Source organism: Mercurialis annua, linkage group LG2 (genome assembly GCF_937616625.2).
Source record: "Mercurialis annua linkage group LG2, ddMerAnnu1.2, whole genome shotgun sequence".
Taxonomy (NCBI): Eukaryota; Viridiplantae; Streptophyta; class Magnoliopsida; order Malpighiales; family Euphorbiaceae; genus Mercurialis; species Mercurialis annua.
Window position 1 is genome coordinate 7,218,473 of NC_065571.1, and position 15,571 is coordinate 7,234,043.

The 15,571-nt window shown below is 33.2% G+C and overlaps 1 protein-coding gene across 3 annotated transcripts; it reads left to right on the forward strand.

The window, feature by feature from the left end:
- Positions 1-9,005: 9,005 nt before the first annotated feature.
- LOC126670221 (cysteine synthase 2) lies at positions 9,006-14,675 on the forward strand. Of its 3 annotated transcripts, none has more exons than XR_007638685.2 (6): positions 9,006-9,271; positions 9,685-9,759; positions 10,407-10,550; positions 12,853-13,242; positions 13,325-13,619; positions 14,100-14,192. XR_007638685.2 is itself a non-coding variant. In XM_050363900.2 (6 exons), exons 1-6 carry the CDS (start codon positions 9,053-9,055, stop codon positions 14,320-14,322), a joined length of 1,287 nt encoding a protein of 428 aa, XP_050219857.1. In that variant the 5' UTR covers positions 9,006-9,052; the 3' UTR covers positions 14,323-14,675. The 3 variants fall into 3 exon arrangements, 2 of the variants coding, with proteins under 2 accessions (XP_050219857.1, XP_050219858.1); XM_050363900.2 differs by having other exon boundaries at positions 13,325-13,560; positions 14,100-14,675; XM_050363901.2 differs by lacking the exon at positions 9,685-9,759 and having other exon boundaries at positions 13,325-13,560; positions 14,100-14,675.
- Positions 14,676-15,571: the final 896 nt, after the last annotated feature.

The following is a 15,571-nucleotide window of genomic DNA, read 5'->3' on the forward strand; positions in this document are numbered from 1 at the left end:
TAAATTAAAAATATTTGTTTATCATGGATACGAAATTAAACAATTTGGTTATATTTTAAGAATATAACTTTTAAAGTGAACAAGTATTTTTTTTTACCAATACATACGATGTCTGATTCGTAGATATAAATTATTATGAGTGGTTTTCGAACTTCTCTAAAATTCTTACGACAAAGTGTCACCATGTCACCCTCCAACTCAAATCTTGATGATTATTTTTCTTTCAAATTCTGTATACATGGAAATAATGTGATGCTATAAGGAATCTAGCTAGTTTTGGAATGTTTCTGTTTTTCTGGTTCTTGGGACTTTAATTGCCACGTGTGTAGCAATTTTTTTCTTAAATTTATCAAATCTTATTAAATCGAATATGAAACAGTTATATTTATTAAAAAATTCGGGATAATTCAAAAACAAAATCTTATGACCTGACATGTAACAGACAACATGCTGTCTGATTCGGAGATCTTACTTACAAAAAAAATGATTATTAATTATTTCGCTAATTAAGTGCAGTCTTCGATCAAACTTCATCCATCACCCACAAACTCACATCATCGGATTCAATCATCACTTGATAACTCCTTCATAAAAAAGACGGTAAACTTTTTACAGAAAAAGAATAACAAACCTTTCACAAAGAAAAGATAAAATAAAATATTTAGAAAACAAACAAATAATGAAAAATAAATAAACTTAATATAACTCATAAACGATTTCATTTTATTTTTGATGATCTTAATTCAATTTATTTTTGCTCCTTGTTAATTGAATTGCGTTTCGTTGATAAATCTTAATCCATCAAGAAAAAAATGGAAATGAATTGGATATTTATTATATCTATGAAATTAAAATAACATATATAAAGGGATAGATACCGTCAACAACAAAATCAAACCATTAACGGCTGCCAGAGAAGAAATAAGAAAAAAAACTCTAGATGGCTAGGGTTTTTTAGGGAGAAAAGAAAGGTTTTTTGAAAAGTGTAGTAATTTATTTGTTTACTAATTTATTATCATAATATATACAATCCATCATTAGTTAGTGTTGTTTTTTAAACTTAAGGGATAATATAAGCTTTAGAGAGCAAAATGTTAGCAATGAAATCTGGAGGCAAATCATCCCACACAGAAAAAACATTACTAAAAATAAAGTGTTTATCCGTCGGTAAACAACTAAAATTCGTCGCTAATATAGTTTATTGACGAAGTGACGGACAAATTTCGTCGGTAATTGGCGACTTAAAAATATGTTATGTCGCTAAATTTACCGATGAAAATCTCATCGATAAATCTGATATCCATCGGTAATTTGATAGGCATTCACTGACCACTACAAGACGTTTTAGCGACGAAAATGTCTGTCGCTAAAGTCGTCAATATATTTCTAATTTAGCGACTACCGTTCCGTCGCTAAAAGTCCAAAATTTTGTCTCCATTTTGTTGGGCTTTAGCAATGGATTTCCCATTGCCAGAATTAAATTTCCGTGGGCAATGATACTGAATTGTCGATAGTATTTTTCCAGTTTCCGTCGTTTTTTCGTATTTTTTCCTTCCAATTGAAATCTGTTACATGCACTATTCATACACACGACACACTATGAATAGATATAATCAAACCGTAATATAAAATCTGTCAAAAGTTTACAAAAATAAAAACATATAAATATAGCCAAGTGTTTAAATTTTACACACACGACACTACAAATGTGTAGTGTCGTTGTAATAACCCGTGTTTTTTTTTCCTTTTTTTTTTTGTTATAAATTATGTCGTTGGGTTGATTTTTTTTGTGCCTCGGTTGTTACGTTTAACTTGTTGAATATACTCTGAGTTTGGTTCGTTGTCACTTGTGGGCCTTATAGCAATTCAACATTTGTAGTGTAACGTCCATGGAAATAATTATAATAATAAAAATAAATACACGGGTACAACTAGATATTGACCTTTAAATAAATAAAATAATTAAATAGAATAAACGAGTATGACTATAAGTTAACTTTAAAATAAACATGATAATTAAATAAAATAAAAAGATAACGATGGAGATTAATTTTTAAAACAAAATTCTAATTTGTCTTTATATATATGTGTTCCCTTAAAACCCTAGTCTAAACAAAAAGAGACTCTCAAACCTGATTTTTTTATTACGGCGGACAGTGCTATTGTGTACCATTATTTTTGTTTCTTTGGTGTGCAGTCACAATACGGTAATGCTAAACCTTCATTCTTATGATTGTAATTTTCATAAATCATCTTAGCTGATCATGTCAATTTATCATGTCATCACCATATTTATATCTTTTCATTTAAAAAGAGAATTGGTATACATTTGCATGTCCATTAATTTTGTCTTCTGCCTATGGCTTTTCAAATCTAACTCCTTATTGCTTTGAAATAATGGCTATTAACAACGTGTTTATGTTTCAATAATTTTCCTCATTTAAGAATGCCGTGGAGTTATTTTTACTTAATATAAATATTTTAAAAAATTTGACGGCCTCAAATAGTCTGTAATATTTAATAATGTGATTTGATCAAATATCAACATTTTATTTGAATATTAATTTTTAATTTACTTTAAACTGTTAATATTTAATGGAATATTTTGGTCCCTATATTTATTCAATAAGCCTAATTCAAATCGAATTCTAGGATTTTGAATTATGTTTGTTTAGGATTTGAAACTAGCGAACTGAAATGCAAATTCTGATGAATCTAATTTAGGTTTTAAAAAAAATGGTTAATATCTGATTTTATTCGATATTAATATAATATTTGAAAACAATAGTTGTATTATAAATTTTTAATTTGAATATTTGGCTTTAATATGAATTGATTAGTCTTTATATTTTAAGCGAATAATTACTTGGGTAATTGTCAATTTTAAATCACCGGCTAAATTACAGTTTAGTCCCTAAACTTTTAAAAACTTATTTAATTAAGTTTTTGGTTTGTAACTCGGGTTACTTTATCTTAAAGCTATTGAGTTCCGTTTTAATTTTAATTATTATTTTATCAAGGTTGTTTTTATAATTATAAACTATGGTTTATAATATTTTATCAAAGTTATTTTGGAATATAAACTCTGATTTATGTATTGATAAAATGTTTGGGATCGGGCTAGACTTGGGTCGCCCGGCATGTGAGGTTAGCTTGGTAGTTATCGGTAACTCGGCTAACCCACTAATTGGAATTTTGAAGTGATTTATTATTAAATAAGTATTTAAATAATATTTTCGAAACGGACTTTAAAGCGAGAACTCAATAGGCTTGTATTGTGTTGACTGTACAATGGGTTGAGTATTGTGTTTACTCTAATTAGCTTTACCTTAACTTGTTGTTTGTGCTAGTCCTATGTGTTATCTAGTAATCTTTAGAGTTAGGGTCCGTTTTAATAACTATTGCATTTGTGTTTAGACTCGTCGGCTGTTCGTGTTTTTGAGGCGAGTCGAGTCTAAGTTGCTTGTCAGGAGTTATCACGTGGATTAGCAAGCAGTGAGTTTGTACTTACTATTTACCGCTTTATTAAGTAAATTGTTATTTTAATATATAAATATATATTGTATGTATATTTCGATTTTGAATGAAAAGGAGGTGTAAGACGTAGAGTCTTTTAAACAGGATGGAAAATTTGTATATAAAAGTTTTTTTGTATTAAAAGATTTTATACCCTCAGGGGTTGGTTTTGAGCATAACTAGCAATCCGGTCGTAGTAAACTGGTCGTATCGATCTTTCAATGTATACGAGGTTATAGTCAATTGATAGAATAATTTTGAGAATTTGAGTTTGATTAGGATATATGAGTTAGTTGGATTGAGAATTAATGATTGCGTTTGGTGAGTTTCGACAACAATATTGGTTGATCGATTTTGTTAATTGATGGTGTTATCGTAATGTTTGTATATCGTTTTTATCATGGTTGAACAGTTGTTGTGAGAGACAAAAAATTTAAGCTGTCAGATGCAGTCAATCTTCAGTGTAGTCGTAGCGATATTTTTCTGAGTGATTGGGCGAATCATTTGATGGATATTGTTTATCACTGATATAGAAATTTTTGTTATCATGAGAGAGATTCGTTTTTTTTTTTTTGAATTGCGATATGAGTTTTTTGTGTTTTATGATTCACAAGTTAATGGTATTATTGAGTTGGTACTAATCGTTAGGATTAGATGGTTATTATAATGTTTATTTTGGAACCGAAATACTATCTGAAGTTTATTAGGTTTTGTTATCGATTATTTTGTTATCGAGATTTTATAAGTGGAAGTAATTAAGTGTTGTTGAACGCAAGAATTTATCAACTGGTGTTTTTCAATATTCCTGTTTGATGATAGGATTTAGAGTTGTAAAAACGGTAGTCGAGTTTGGTGCTTGATCTTGTATTAGATGAGTTTCGAGATGGTTTTGGGAAACCACTCCGGTAAAGAGTAATTGTGGCTCCCAACTGGAAAGGTTATTGTTTTATGATTAAGGGGAAGTTAGCATTAAGGCATTTAGTGATCTTTGAGATTGATCGTTATATGGAAAATTGTTGAATAGTTTAGTAATGCTGAGTTTCGTTGCTTTTCAAATTTCAAGTTGTTTTATAAAATGAATTTCTGGATTTTAAACATTGGTTTATATATTGTGGTTTTCTTGGGTCGGGATAGACTTGAGTCGCCCGATACGTGATGTAAGTTTGGAAGTCTTTGTTGACTCGGCTAAATACCATTTTGTTTCTTTTAAGTTGTTTTACAAGATGGTTTGAAAAAGTTTCCGGATTATGTTTTTAGATAGAACTCAATAGGGCTTAACATACTTTATGGTTTTGCTTTTGTAATTACCCAGTGGAAGAATACTTTGAGGTTTCATGATGGTTAGGTGCGTTTTGTTCAGCTTGTTTCAAGAACTTTTCGCTATGTTATACGTCAGTAGTTTTGTTTTAAATTCGAGGACGAATTTTTAATAAGTTGGGTAGAATGTAATAACCCGTGTTTTTTTTTCCTTTTTTTTTTTTGTTATAAATTATGTCGTTGGGTTGATTTTTTTTGTGCCTCGGTTGTTACGTTTAACTTGTTGAATATACTCTGAGTTTGGTTCGTTGTCACTTGTGGGCCTTATAGCAATTCAACATTTGTAGTGTAACGTCCATGGAAATAATTATAATAATAAAAATAAATACACGGGTACAACTAGATATTGACCTTTAAATAAATAAAATAATTAAATAGAATAAACGAGTATGACTATAAGTTAACTTTAAAATAAACATGATAATTAAATAAAATAAAAAGATAACGATGGAGATTAATTTTTAAAACAAAATTCTAATTTGTCTTTATATATATGTGTTCCCTTAAAACCCTAGTCTAAACAAAAAGAGACTCTCAAACCTGATTTTTTTATTACGGCGGACAGTGCTATTGTGTACCATTATTTTTGTTTCTTTGGTGTGCAGTCACAATACGGTAATGCTAAACCTTCATTCTTATGATTGTAATTTTCATAAATCATCTTAGCTGATCATGTCAATTTATCATGTCATCACCATATTTATATCTTTTCATTTAAAAAGAGAATTGGTATACATTTGCATGTCCATTAATTTTGTCTTCTGCCTATGGCTTTTCAAATCTAACTCCTTATTGCTTTGAAATAATGGCTATTAACAACGTGTTTATGTTTCAATAATTTTCCTCATTTAAGAATGCCGTGGAGTTATTTTTACTTAATATAAATATTTTAAAAAATTTGACGGCCTCAAATAGTCTGTAATATTTAATAATGTGATTTGATCAAATATCAACATTTTATTTGAATATTAATTTTTAATTTACTTTAAACTGTTAATATTTAATGGAATATTTTGGTCCCTATATTTATTCAATAAGCCTAATTCAAATCGAATTCTAGGATTTTGAATTATGTTTGTTTAGGATTTGAAACTAGCGAACTGAAATGCAAATTCTGATGAATCTAATTTAGGTTTTAAAAAAAATGGTTAATATCTGATTTTATTCGATATTAATATAATATTTGAAAACAATAGTTGTATTATAAATTTTTAATTTGAATATTTGGCTTTAATATGAATTGATTAGTCTTTATATTTTAAGCGAATAATTACTTGGGTAATTGTCAATTTTAAATCACCGGCTAAATTACAGTTTAGTCCCTAAACTTTTAAAAACTTATTTAATTAAGTTTTTGGTTTGTAACTCGGGTTACTTTATCTTAAAGCTATTGAGTTCCGTTTTAATTTTAATTATTATTTTATCAAGGTTGTTTTTATAATTATAAACTATGGTTTATAATATTTTATCAAAGTTATTTTGGAATATAAACTCTGATTTATGTATTGATAAAATGTTTGGGATCGGGCTAGACTTGGGTCGCCCGGCATGTGAGGTTAGCTTGGTAGTTATCGGTAACTCGGCTAACCCACTAATTGGAATTTTGAAGTGATTTATTATTAAATAAGTATTTAAATAATATTTTCGAAACGGACTTTAAAGCGAGAACTCAATAGGCTTGTATTGTGTTGACTGTACAATGGGTTGAGTATTGTGTTTACTCTAATTAGCTTTACCTTAACTTGTTGTTTGTGCTAGTCCTATGTGTTATCTAGTAATCTTTAGAGTTAGGGTCCGTTTTAATAACTATTGCATTTGTGTTTAGACTCGTCGGCTGTTCGTGTTTTTGAGGCGAGTCGAGTCTAAGTTGCTTGTCAGGAGTTATCACGTGGATTAGCAAGCAGTGAGTTTGTACTTACTATTTACCGCTTTATTAAGTAAATTGTTATTTTAATATATAAATATATATTGTATGTATATTTCGAACTGTTTTTCCATTATGGCTTTTAGTTGGAACATGCTACCTAATGGGCATCATTAGGACTGTGTGCGCACCGGTATTGATCTAGACAAGGTATGTGATATGTGGTGGTAACTCGGTGTGAGCATAGCTCTCGGGACCAGTAGAGTAACTCGGTGTAGCTCAGCTCTCGGGACTCTGGTTATTGATAAAGAATGGTCGGTGGTAACTCGGTGCAGCTCAGCTCTCGGGACCAGGCCTACTGGATTATGGAAATTATTTAGTATTGTGGATTAGGGTTCCAACTATTATACGTAATGTTGTTATTGAATGTTTAAACGGTTTTAAAGGTTTTCCACTTGATAAATGTAAATAGTGGTATGAACTCATCTCAGTATATCTGACCCCGTTGTTTTCCCAAATTTTTCCAGGGTTATGATATGAGCGAGTCAGCTGCTCTCCGATTCTTTATTTCCTCGGAGGTTCCCTTTATTTTAGTAAAACTGTGAAACTGTTTTATTCTTAGACCGCAGTAGTAACTAGACGTCTTTATTATTATTATATATTTTTGTCGGATTGGTTCGACTAGTTATATTGCTTTGGCATGCTATATTATTTACATTGGTTTATGATGAATCTATTTTAGACTCGGAATTGAATGAGCATGTTATATTAACTGTTGAATATTATAACTGCTAGTTTTAGGCTGAAGTCTCGGTTGCCCCCGAGCATTGGTTTTCTGCAGGTTATGTGTTTATGTGTTAAATGAAAGGCTAGCTACGGGTTTCGGTACTACATTACCCATACCCTAGCGCCGGTCGCGATTCATGAAATTGGGTCGTGACAGTCGTCATCATTTGGTAGGGTGTGGGGAAAGGCGGGCGAAGACCTAATGGCAGTGTAGTCATCAACTTCTCCAGCTCAGCACGGTCCCGCTCGCCAATTTGCTCGTCCACGCTAGCTTTTATAACACGCAACCGCTACTCGACCTGGTCGTCAACCTTTCTCTGTATGCACTGCTTGATCTCCTCACTGACCCCATCTCATTCTATTGTTGTGTCTGTGAGGAGCCGTAACGCATTCAAATGGTCTGGGACGATGCAATGTAGCACGTGAAAGCTGAACTAATTATGTAGATCCGCTGCTTCTTGACCCCTTGAGAGCCAAAAACAACTCGTTCTCGTCAACGGCTCCTAGAGTTGATGAATTACCATCTCCCGACTGAGACTGAGACGCAACAGCACCTTCACAAGGAAATAATCCTAAAAAAATGAAAAACTTATTATTTGTATAAAATCTATAAAAGTATGTAATAAATATTATTTTAACATAAATTCCTAACTAAAATCCAGCAACATTTTCTTTATAATACGAGCATTACCCTTTTTCAGGAATTCCCTGCAAACATATATACATTTATATACACCAATCATTATATCACCAAATTAAAAATAACTATACATTTTCAATATGCATGGTTATAAAATAAACTATAGAATTCACCTTAAATTATAATAGATTTAGATCTCTTATTAACTATACGAGATCTCTTCTATTAGACTTACATAGAAACTATATAATAATATTTATTATGACTTATTTGAATATTTTTAAATATGAAATACTTGTTTGTATTTTTTCAAATAAAAAATATGATATAATCCTTTTGATATAGTTATACAATTTGAATCATATAAATACATAATTTATTAATTTTATATATAATTCAAACAATATATTGTTTTTTTTTTTAAATCTAATGTCAAATATGGCCGAGGACGAGTAGCAGCAGCGAGATAGAAGTGTTGTCGACGGCGATGGAGAGCTGATAGTGGTGGCGGCGAGCTGACTGCAAAGGCAGTGGCGAGTTGATGTCGTGGTGGTATGATTAGTAAGGTGAAGATTGATGATGATAGTGGATATGAAGGAAGATAAAGTAACGAAGAAACTAGAATTTAAGAAAACAAAGAGATAAAGAGGAGAGAGAGATTAATATTTTTGTAAATATAAAAAATATGTCAGTATTTTTATAATGAAAAAATTGATAAGTATTTTTATAAGTATTTTATATTTTTATAATATAAAGTGCAATTTGTTTTTTTAAAAAGCTTTTAAAAGCATTCAACTAGTAGATTGGGCCAAGCCCATCCACAGAGACCGCCTCTATCTTCCAACGGTAAGCCGTTAACAACTACTTAAAGACTCGGGCCTGGTTTGGTGTGTACAAATCAGAGGTCTAAAGCAGTAACCGCCACAACAATGGCGCCTGTGAAAGACACAGGAGCCATTGTAGCTGCCGTCTCTGTGTCTATGGCCGTTTTATCCTACTTATTTATCAGTTTCACCTCAAAGAAAGCTACCCATTTCGCCAATTCTAAAAATGATCTGAAAAATAAATCAAAAAAAGGACTGATCGATGCTGTTGGCAATACTCCTCTGATCAGAATTAATAGCCTTTCTGATGCTACTGGCTGTGAAGTAAGCTCTTGTTCTTCAATTTATGATCTGGGTATTTTCTCAATTGTCATTAGTATATGTTTGGTGCAATAAAGTTTTGAACTTTGTTAAAGGTGTGATAGACCAGGTAGCACGGACAGTTCATTTAATTAAAAGTGTTGGACATTAGAACATTTCGGACACGAAACTGTATGTGTCCAAGTGTCGCGTTTTCCCGTGTGCGTTTTCATGCTACCTGATAGGTTATGATTTTGATCAAATTATGGGTTTTCTTTGATTTGATTGATTGGAGTTATTATGTTCATGAGCTTATTTCAAACCAATTGTTTCATAATTTGAGATTTTTGCTTCTTTGATCAGCGTTTCATCCCTTCATAGTTATAGTTTATAACAATTGGTTGGAAGCTTTTTTATATTTTTCTCTTATGGTTTAGATTCTTGGGAAGTGTGAGTTTTTGAATCCTGGAGGCAGTGTGAAAGACAGGGTTGCTGTCAAAATAATTGAAGAGGTACACTTTTGCATCTCTGGTTCGTTAAATTGTGATCATTTTAGCCTGCTGAGCTCTCTAGTTTCAATCATATAAATGTTGATAGCTTTAAGTGTTGTTTGTCAATCATAAAGAATCCTTTTCTTTCAACAAAATGCTACTGAAATATATGGTCTGATATTTATAAATTAAACAGTTGAGTAAAATGAATGTATTACTGTTTTTTAATCTTTGTATAAGCTTTAAGTTGGATCATACACCTGTTTTCAGCAAATCTTATATGACAGCTGAAATTTCTGTGTGAATTTTGTCTAAAAGACTTCTTTGTGAATTCAGAGCTTGATGGTTACAGCCCAGAGTTTTCATTATGCTGTTTACCACAAAATTCGTAAGCAATGTAATTGTCTTAAAATTGCATTACTATGATAAAAGAGAAAAGCCTAAGTTCATTAGTATGCAAAAGTACTACTACTAATATTGATAAAAAAAGCACTACTACGGTACTACCTTGAAATAACACTGTTTCGCCATGTCCATGTCCATGTCCATGTCCAAGTGTCTCATTTTCCTGTGTCTGGTGCTACCTAGACGACTACTAGTGCAATGGTAGATGGTTAACAATTTCTGTAACAGTTGTATATCTTTTTCAACTTTTTCGCACTGTATAGGCTTTGGCATCTGGCAAGTTATATCCAGGTGGAGTAGTGACCGAGGGAAGTGTTGGAAGCACTGCTATCAGCCTCGCTACAGTAGCTCCTGCTTATGGATGCAAATGCCACGTGGTCATCCCAGATGATGTTGCTATTGAGAAGGTTTGGATATATTGTATTTTGAGTATACATTTATGTTATGGTCCCGCGAATAGGATCTCGTCACAGGTCTATTACTCGGAAAATCTCGTCGATTTCCCTTGTTTTTCCTGTTCTTCGATAAACCTATTTTTTGAGATGATAATGGTGATTTGTTCAAGAGATCACCAACTCTCCTTTTCTTTAATTTGTGACTGAATTACTGATTGCTTTATTGAATATAATCTTCCCCTTTAAATAGAGAAGAATTTAAACTACAAAAGGAAAAGAATCCCTACTTAATATGGATTCCTAATAAGCATAAATAATACTTCCTAAATAATAGAAAACTAAACATTCCTAATTAAGAGTCTAGATATTAGCTAACAAAATGGGAACTTTATTATTACAGCTGTAATAAAACAGCTGATCATAACATTACTCCCTTTGTCGACTAAGAGCTTGTCCTCAAGCTCGAACCAGTCTAGCATTCAGATTGGAAGGTTCCCTCTTCCTCGGGATCGTATAACAAAAGACAAAAAAGTCTCTTGCATTTATGTCCTGGAGAGTAGAGTGCATCACAGTTAAAACATTGCCCTCTTGCTCTTCGTTCTGACATCTCAGCTTTGCTCAAAAGCTTAATTGGTGGTGTAACCATCTTACTTCCTATGTTGGAAGCTGATTCAAAATTGTTGCCTTGTACAACTGAATTCCTGTTAACAGACGCAACAAGTTCATTATTATAGGGTTTGGTAATGGGCCCACTCATATTTGCTCGTGAGTTTAAAGTTCCTTGTGAAACTCTTTGCTTACGCTCTAACGCTCGAGCCAAATTCATGGCAATTCCAAGATTCCCTGGTTGCTGGAACTCAATATCAATTCTGATTTCTTCTTTCAATCCGGCTGTAAAAAGATTCACTTGTTGACGTGGTGTAAGATCTGAAGTCCTTGCCAATAAGGATTGAAATTGGTGTTGATAGTCTTCCACTGATTCGGTCTGGTTCAAATTTGCTAATTCACCAAGAGGGTTATTACTTAAAGGTGGTCCAAATCGAATGTGACAACATTCCCTAAATCTCCCCCAGTTCAGTTCAGCCTCCTCTTGTTCTACTTGATCGAACCACAATTGTGCCTCGCCCAAAAGATGGAAAGCAGCTAGGCCTACCTTGTCTCCTTCAGCAGTTCTTTGGTTGTTGAAGAATTTCTCACATCTTTTTAGCCATCCTAATGGATCATTTGTGCCATCATAAGTAGGAAATTCCATCTTGGAGTACCTGGGCACCATAAATCCTCCAGATTGCGAATCAGATTTGTCTCCATGTCCGGAACTTCTGCTGCAGCCACCGATTTCACTCTCTTGCACTTCAGCCTTGTCTTTTCCAGATCCATTGCCTTTTCCCCGAAAGGAAATTGATAATTCAGCCACCTGCTCTTCTAGTGCACGTTGTCGTGTAGCCATCTGTTCCATAAAAGCATCCAATTTGGCTGCTAAAATTTCTATGTCACTCATGACGACCGGCTCTGATACCAAGTTGTTATGGTCCCGCGAATAGGATCTCGTCACAGGTCTATTACTCGGAAAATCTCGTCGATTTCCCTTGTTTTTCCTGTTCTTCGATAAACCTATTTTTTGAGATGATAATGGTGATTTGTTCAAGAGATCACCAACTCTCCTTTTCTTTAATTTGTGACTGAATTACTGATTGCTTTATTGAATATAATCTTCCCCTTTAAATAGAGAAGAATTTAAACTACAAAAGGAAAAGAATCCCTACTTAATATGGATTCCTAATAAGCATAAATAATACTTCCTAAATAATAGAAAACTAAACATTCCTAATTAAGAGTCTAGATATTAGCTAACAAAATGGGAACTTTATTATTACAGCTGTAATAAAACAGCTGATCATAACAATTTACTTGTCTAAGTTGTCTTATATGGTTGAATGGCTGTAATCCAAAATAAAATGGACTAGGAGAAAAAATATGTGTGTAATAGATTTTTAAGGAAATGTCTAAAATCTGCTTAGTTCCTGGCTGAATGTTCTCGTTGTAATGCAAGGATACCTGTATGGTTTGCAGTTTTATGAGGTCCGTAGTAGAACCAAAAATAAACACAAAAAGTTTCTAAGCATTTATTCAAATATTTTTCTTTGTGCTTGTGTATTTCTATTCTGTGCATAAGGGCGTGCATGTGTATTACGTATGACACACAGAGACTGATGCACTTGAATCTTTGATACACATTTCTCTCAGCTTTCTTTCTAAACGTCTTTTATGTGCTGCAAAAAACTTGAAACTGGTTTGGTTTGAAATTTTTTGCCAGTCTCAAATTCTTGAAGCACTGGGAGCTACTGTTGAAAGGGTAAGACCGGTATCAATTACCCACAAAGACCACTTCGTAAATGTTGCAAGGCAACGGGCACAGGAAGCAAACGAGTTAGCTTCAGAGTGTAGGAATTATGATCAAGTTGATGGCAAAGATCCTAAACAAATTAACGGGTACTTATCTGAAGGAGAAAAACAGGGTTCAGTTTTCCCAAAACATAGCAGCGGCGGCTTCTTTGCTGACCAGTTCGAAAATCTGGCAAACTCTCGAGCCCATTATGAGGGCACTGGGCGTGAAATTTGGGAACAAACTAAGGGTAGTTTAGATGCATTTGTGGCAGCTGCAGGCACCGGTGGTACTGTAGCTGGTGTTTCGAGGTTTCTAAAGGTTAAACTCTTTTCCCTTTTTAAAATTTTAGTATTACATATTTTTAGGATAGTATCGTAAATACATGTTACATTATCTACAGGAAAAGAATTCAAACATCAAGTGCTTTCTTATAGATCCTCCTGGTTCTGGTTTGTTCAATAAGATAACAAGGGGGGTTATGTACTCTAAAGAGGAGGCTGAAGGAAAAAGGCTGAAGAATCCATTTGACACGATAACAGAAGGAATAGGAATTAATAGAATAACAGATAATTTTATGATGGCAAAACTTGATGGTGCTTTTAGAGGCACAGATAAGGAGGCTGTGGAAATGTCAAGGTGAGCCCTTGCTCTGCGCTTGAGATCTCTTTCGAGCCATTTTTCCTTTTCGCCAAGCAGTAAGAACGCATAATCACCTATAAATGATGTGCCAATGTCCTAACATGTCTTCTTTGAATCTTTCCTTTGTTTGACTTCTTATTTACTCCTATTAGAAACTAATTGATAGTTTTCGTTAACCTAAAATCTTCTAGAATATCTGTAGATTCTGTTATCTTTGGCTTTTTCAATGAAATGACTTCTTTCAGTGCTTAATATCGTTCCCTTTCAGTTTCGTTTACTGAAACCGAATCGAACTGACTGGTTTGGTTTATTTTGGTTTGAAATATCTTAGATCTTTATAAATTTGGTTCAGTTTTGAAAAAATTTAAATTTCTAGTTTTAGTCCGGTTTGAACTAAATGCACACCCCGACTACTGACCATGATATTTCAGGAGTTATCCCTGTTAATTTACTTGCTATGTCTAAACAAAAGCTGTTTCAATGATCATTATCCAAACAAAATTTTCTGAGTGTGTACTGTAACTTGACTTTTTCAGTTTTCTTCTGAAGAATGATGGCCTCTTTTTGGGTAGTTCTTCAGCCATGAATTGTGTTGGGGCTGTTAGAGTTGCGCAGTCGATTGGCCCTGGTCACACAATTGTAACCATTCTTTGCGATAGTGGGATGAGGCATCTAAGTAAGTTTCACAGCGCCGAGTATCTGTCACAGCACGGTTTAACGCCCACAGCTACTGGATTGGAGTTTCTAGGTATCAAATAAATATTTGAGCTTTGCAGCTACAACTACGATTTTTCAGACTGTCCTCTTAAGGTTTGACTTGGAAATTTTGGCAGTTAGATAATTAAGCAGTGAAATTAGGTTGATAACTATTAGTTTTAGCCAGGAACATGATTTATACAATATTTTATTGAAGATTGATAACTGTTAGTTTTAGCCAGGAACATGATTCTGTAGATTTATTCTGATTATTATTTTGACATATTGAAATTGAAATGGCATTGGTCACAAAATGTTCAGTGCTGGTGTGTTCTCTGTGTACAATACTTTGATGAATGTATGAACAATTACAAACTTATGATACTTTGATGGATATTCAACAAACATTTGCAAAATCCATATTTGTATTCTAGCGCAATTACAGTTTTCTTGTGCCGTTAGATAAATTTATTATTCGCTTTTTACATTATCTTATTTTGAATATTGGGTTCATGCACTTCTATTTTTGTTGAAATTAAGTCCGTCAATCGGCTTTTTTCCGGCCTAATTTGACACTGTTAACGCTTTTTGTAATAGAGGGACTTAGCGCCTACAAACTTTAAAATGTAAGGACTCGATCTATACAAATTGTTGTGGAGGGATCCATTTTAAAAAGGGTGATAGAGCAGAATCTAAATATGTAATTTGCTGAAAATATATAACACTTGATGCCGAAACATTTTAAGATAAGGCAAGTTAATTATAATCTGCAGAAGCTTCATAAAATACAAGGATAATACAAAAATGCACTCTTACATTACATACAGGCTTGTCTAGTTGGCAGAATCAAAAAATGACAATATTTAGTGGCGGAATTAGAAATTTAAAACGACTGGCGACGGGAGAAGAGGCAGGATGAAATGATTAATATGAAGATGATGCCAAAAAGCTAACGGTGATTGGCCGTTAAGGTTCGCCAGGCGCCTGCCGCCTTTGCTTGCCTATCCTTGAATCTCTAAACCGGAACCTTTGATGGATCCCACAGAAAGGTCAATCTCAATCAAATTCTCCTCCTCATTCACCTCATTGAACTCTGCTAATAACTCCATTAGTCCATCTTGCCTAAAAACGGATTCAGAAAAGTACTCTGCTAAACCCGTCTGCAGTTTCTCCTCCGAATCTTCATTCATTTCGGACGAACTACTATCTGGAAAACTGATTTCAATGAGATTATCATCTTCACCACCATCATCATCAGAAATCGAACAATCAGTGATCGTTTTACCCACATTATCGAAATTCATCCAACCAA

What these genes read in the sequence shown, in the direction of transcription:
- LOC126670221 (XM_050363900.2), top strand. Translation starts at nt 9,053, where the DNA reads ATGGCGCCTGTGAAAGACACAGGAGCCATTGTAGCTGCCGTCTCTGTG. An exon ending in CTGATGCTACTGGCTGTGAA is followed by an intron (nt 9,272 to 9,684) that starts GTAAGCTCTTGT and finishes CTTATGGTTTAG; the next exon opens with ATTCTTGGGAAGTGTGAGTT. An exon ending in GTGTTTCGAGGTTTCTAAAG is followed by an intron (nt 13,243 to 13,324) that starts GTTAAACTCTTT and finishes CATTATCTACAG; the next exon opens with GAAAAGAATTCAAACATCAA.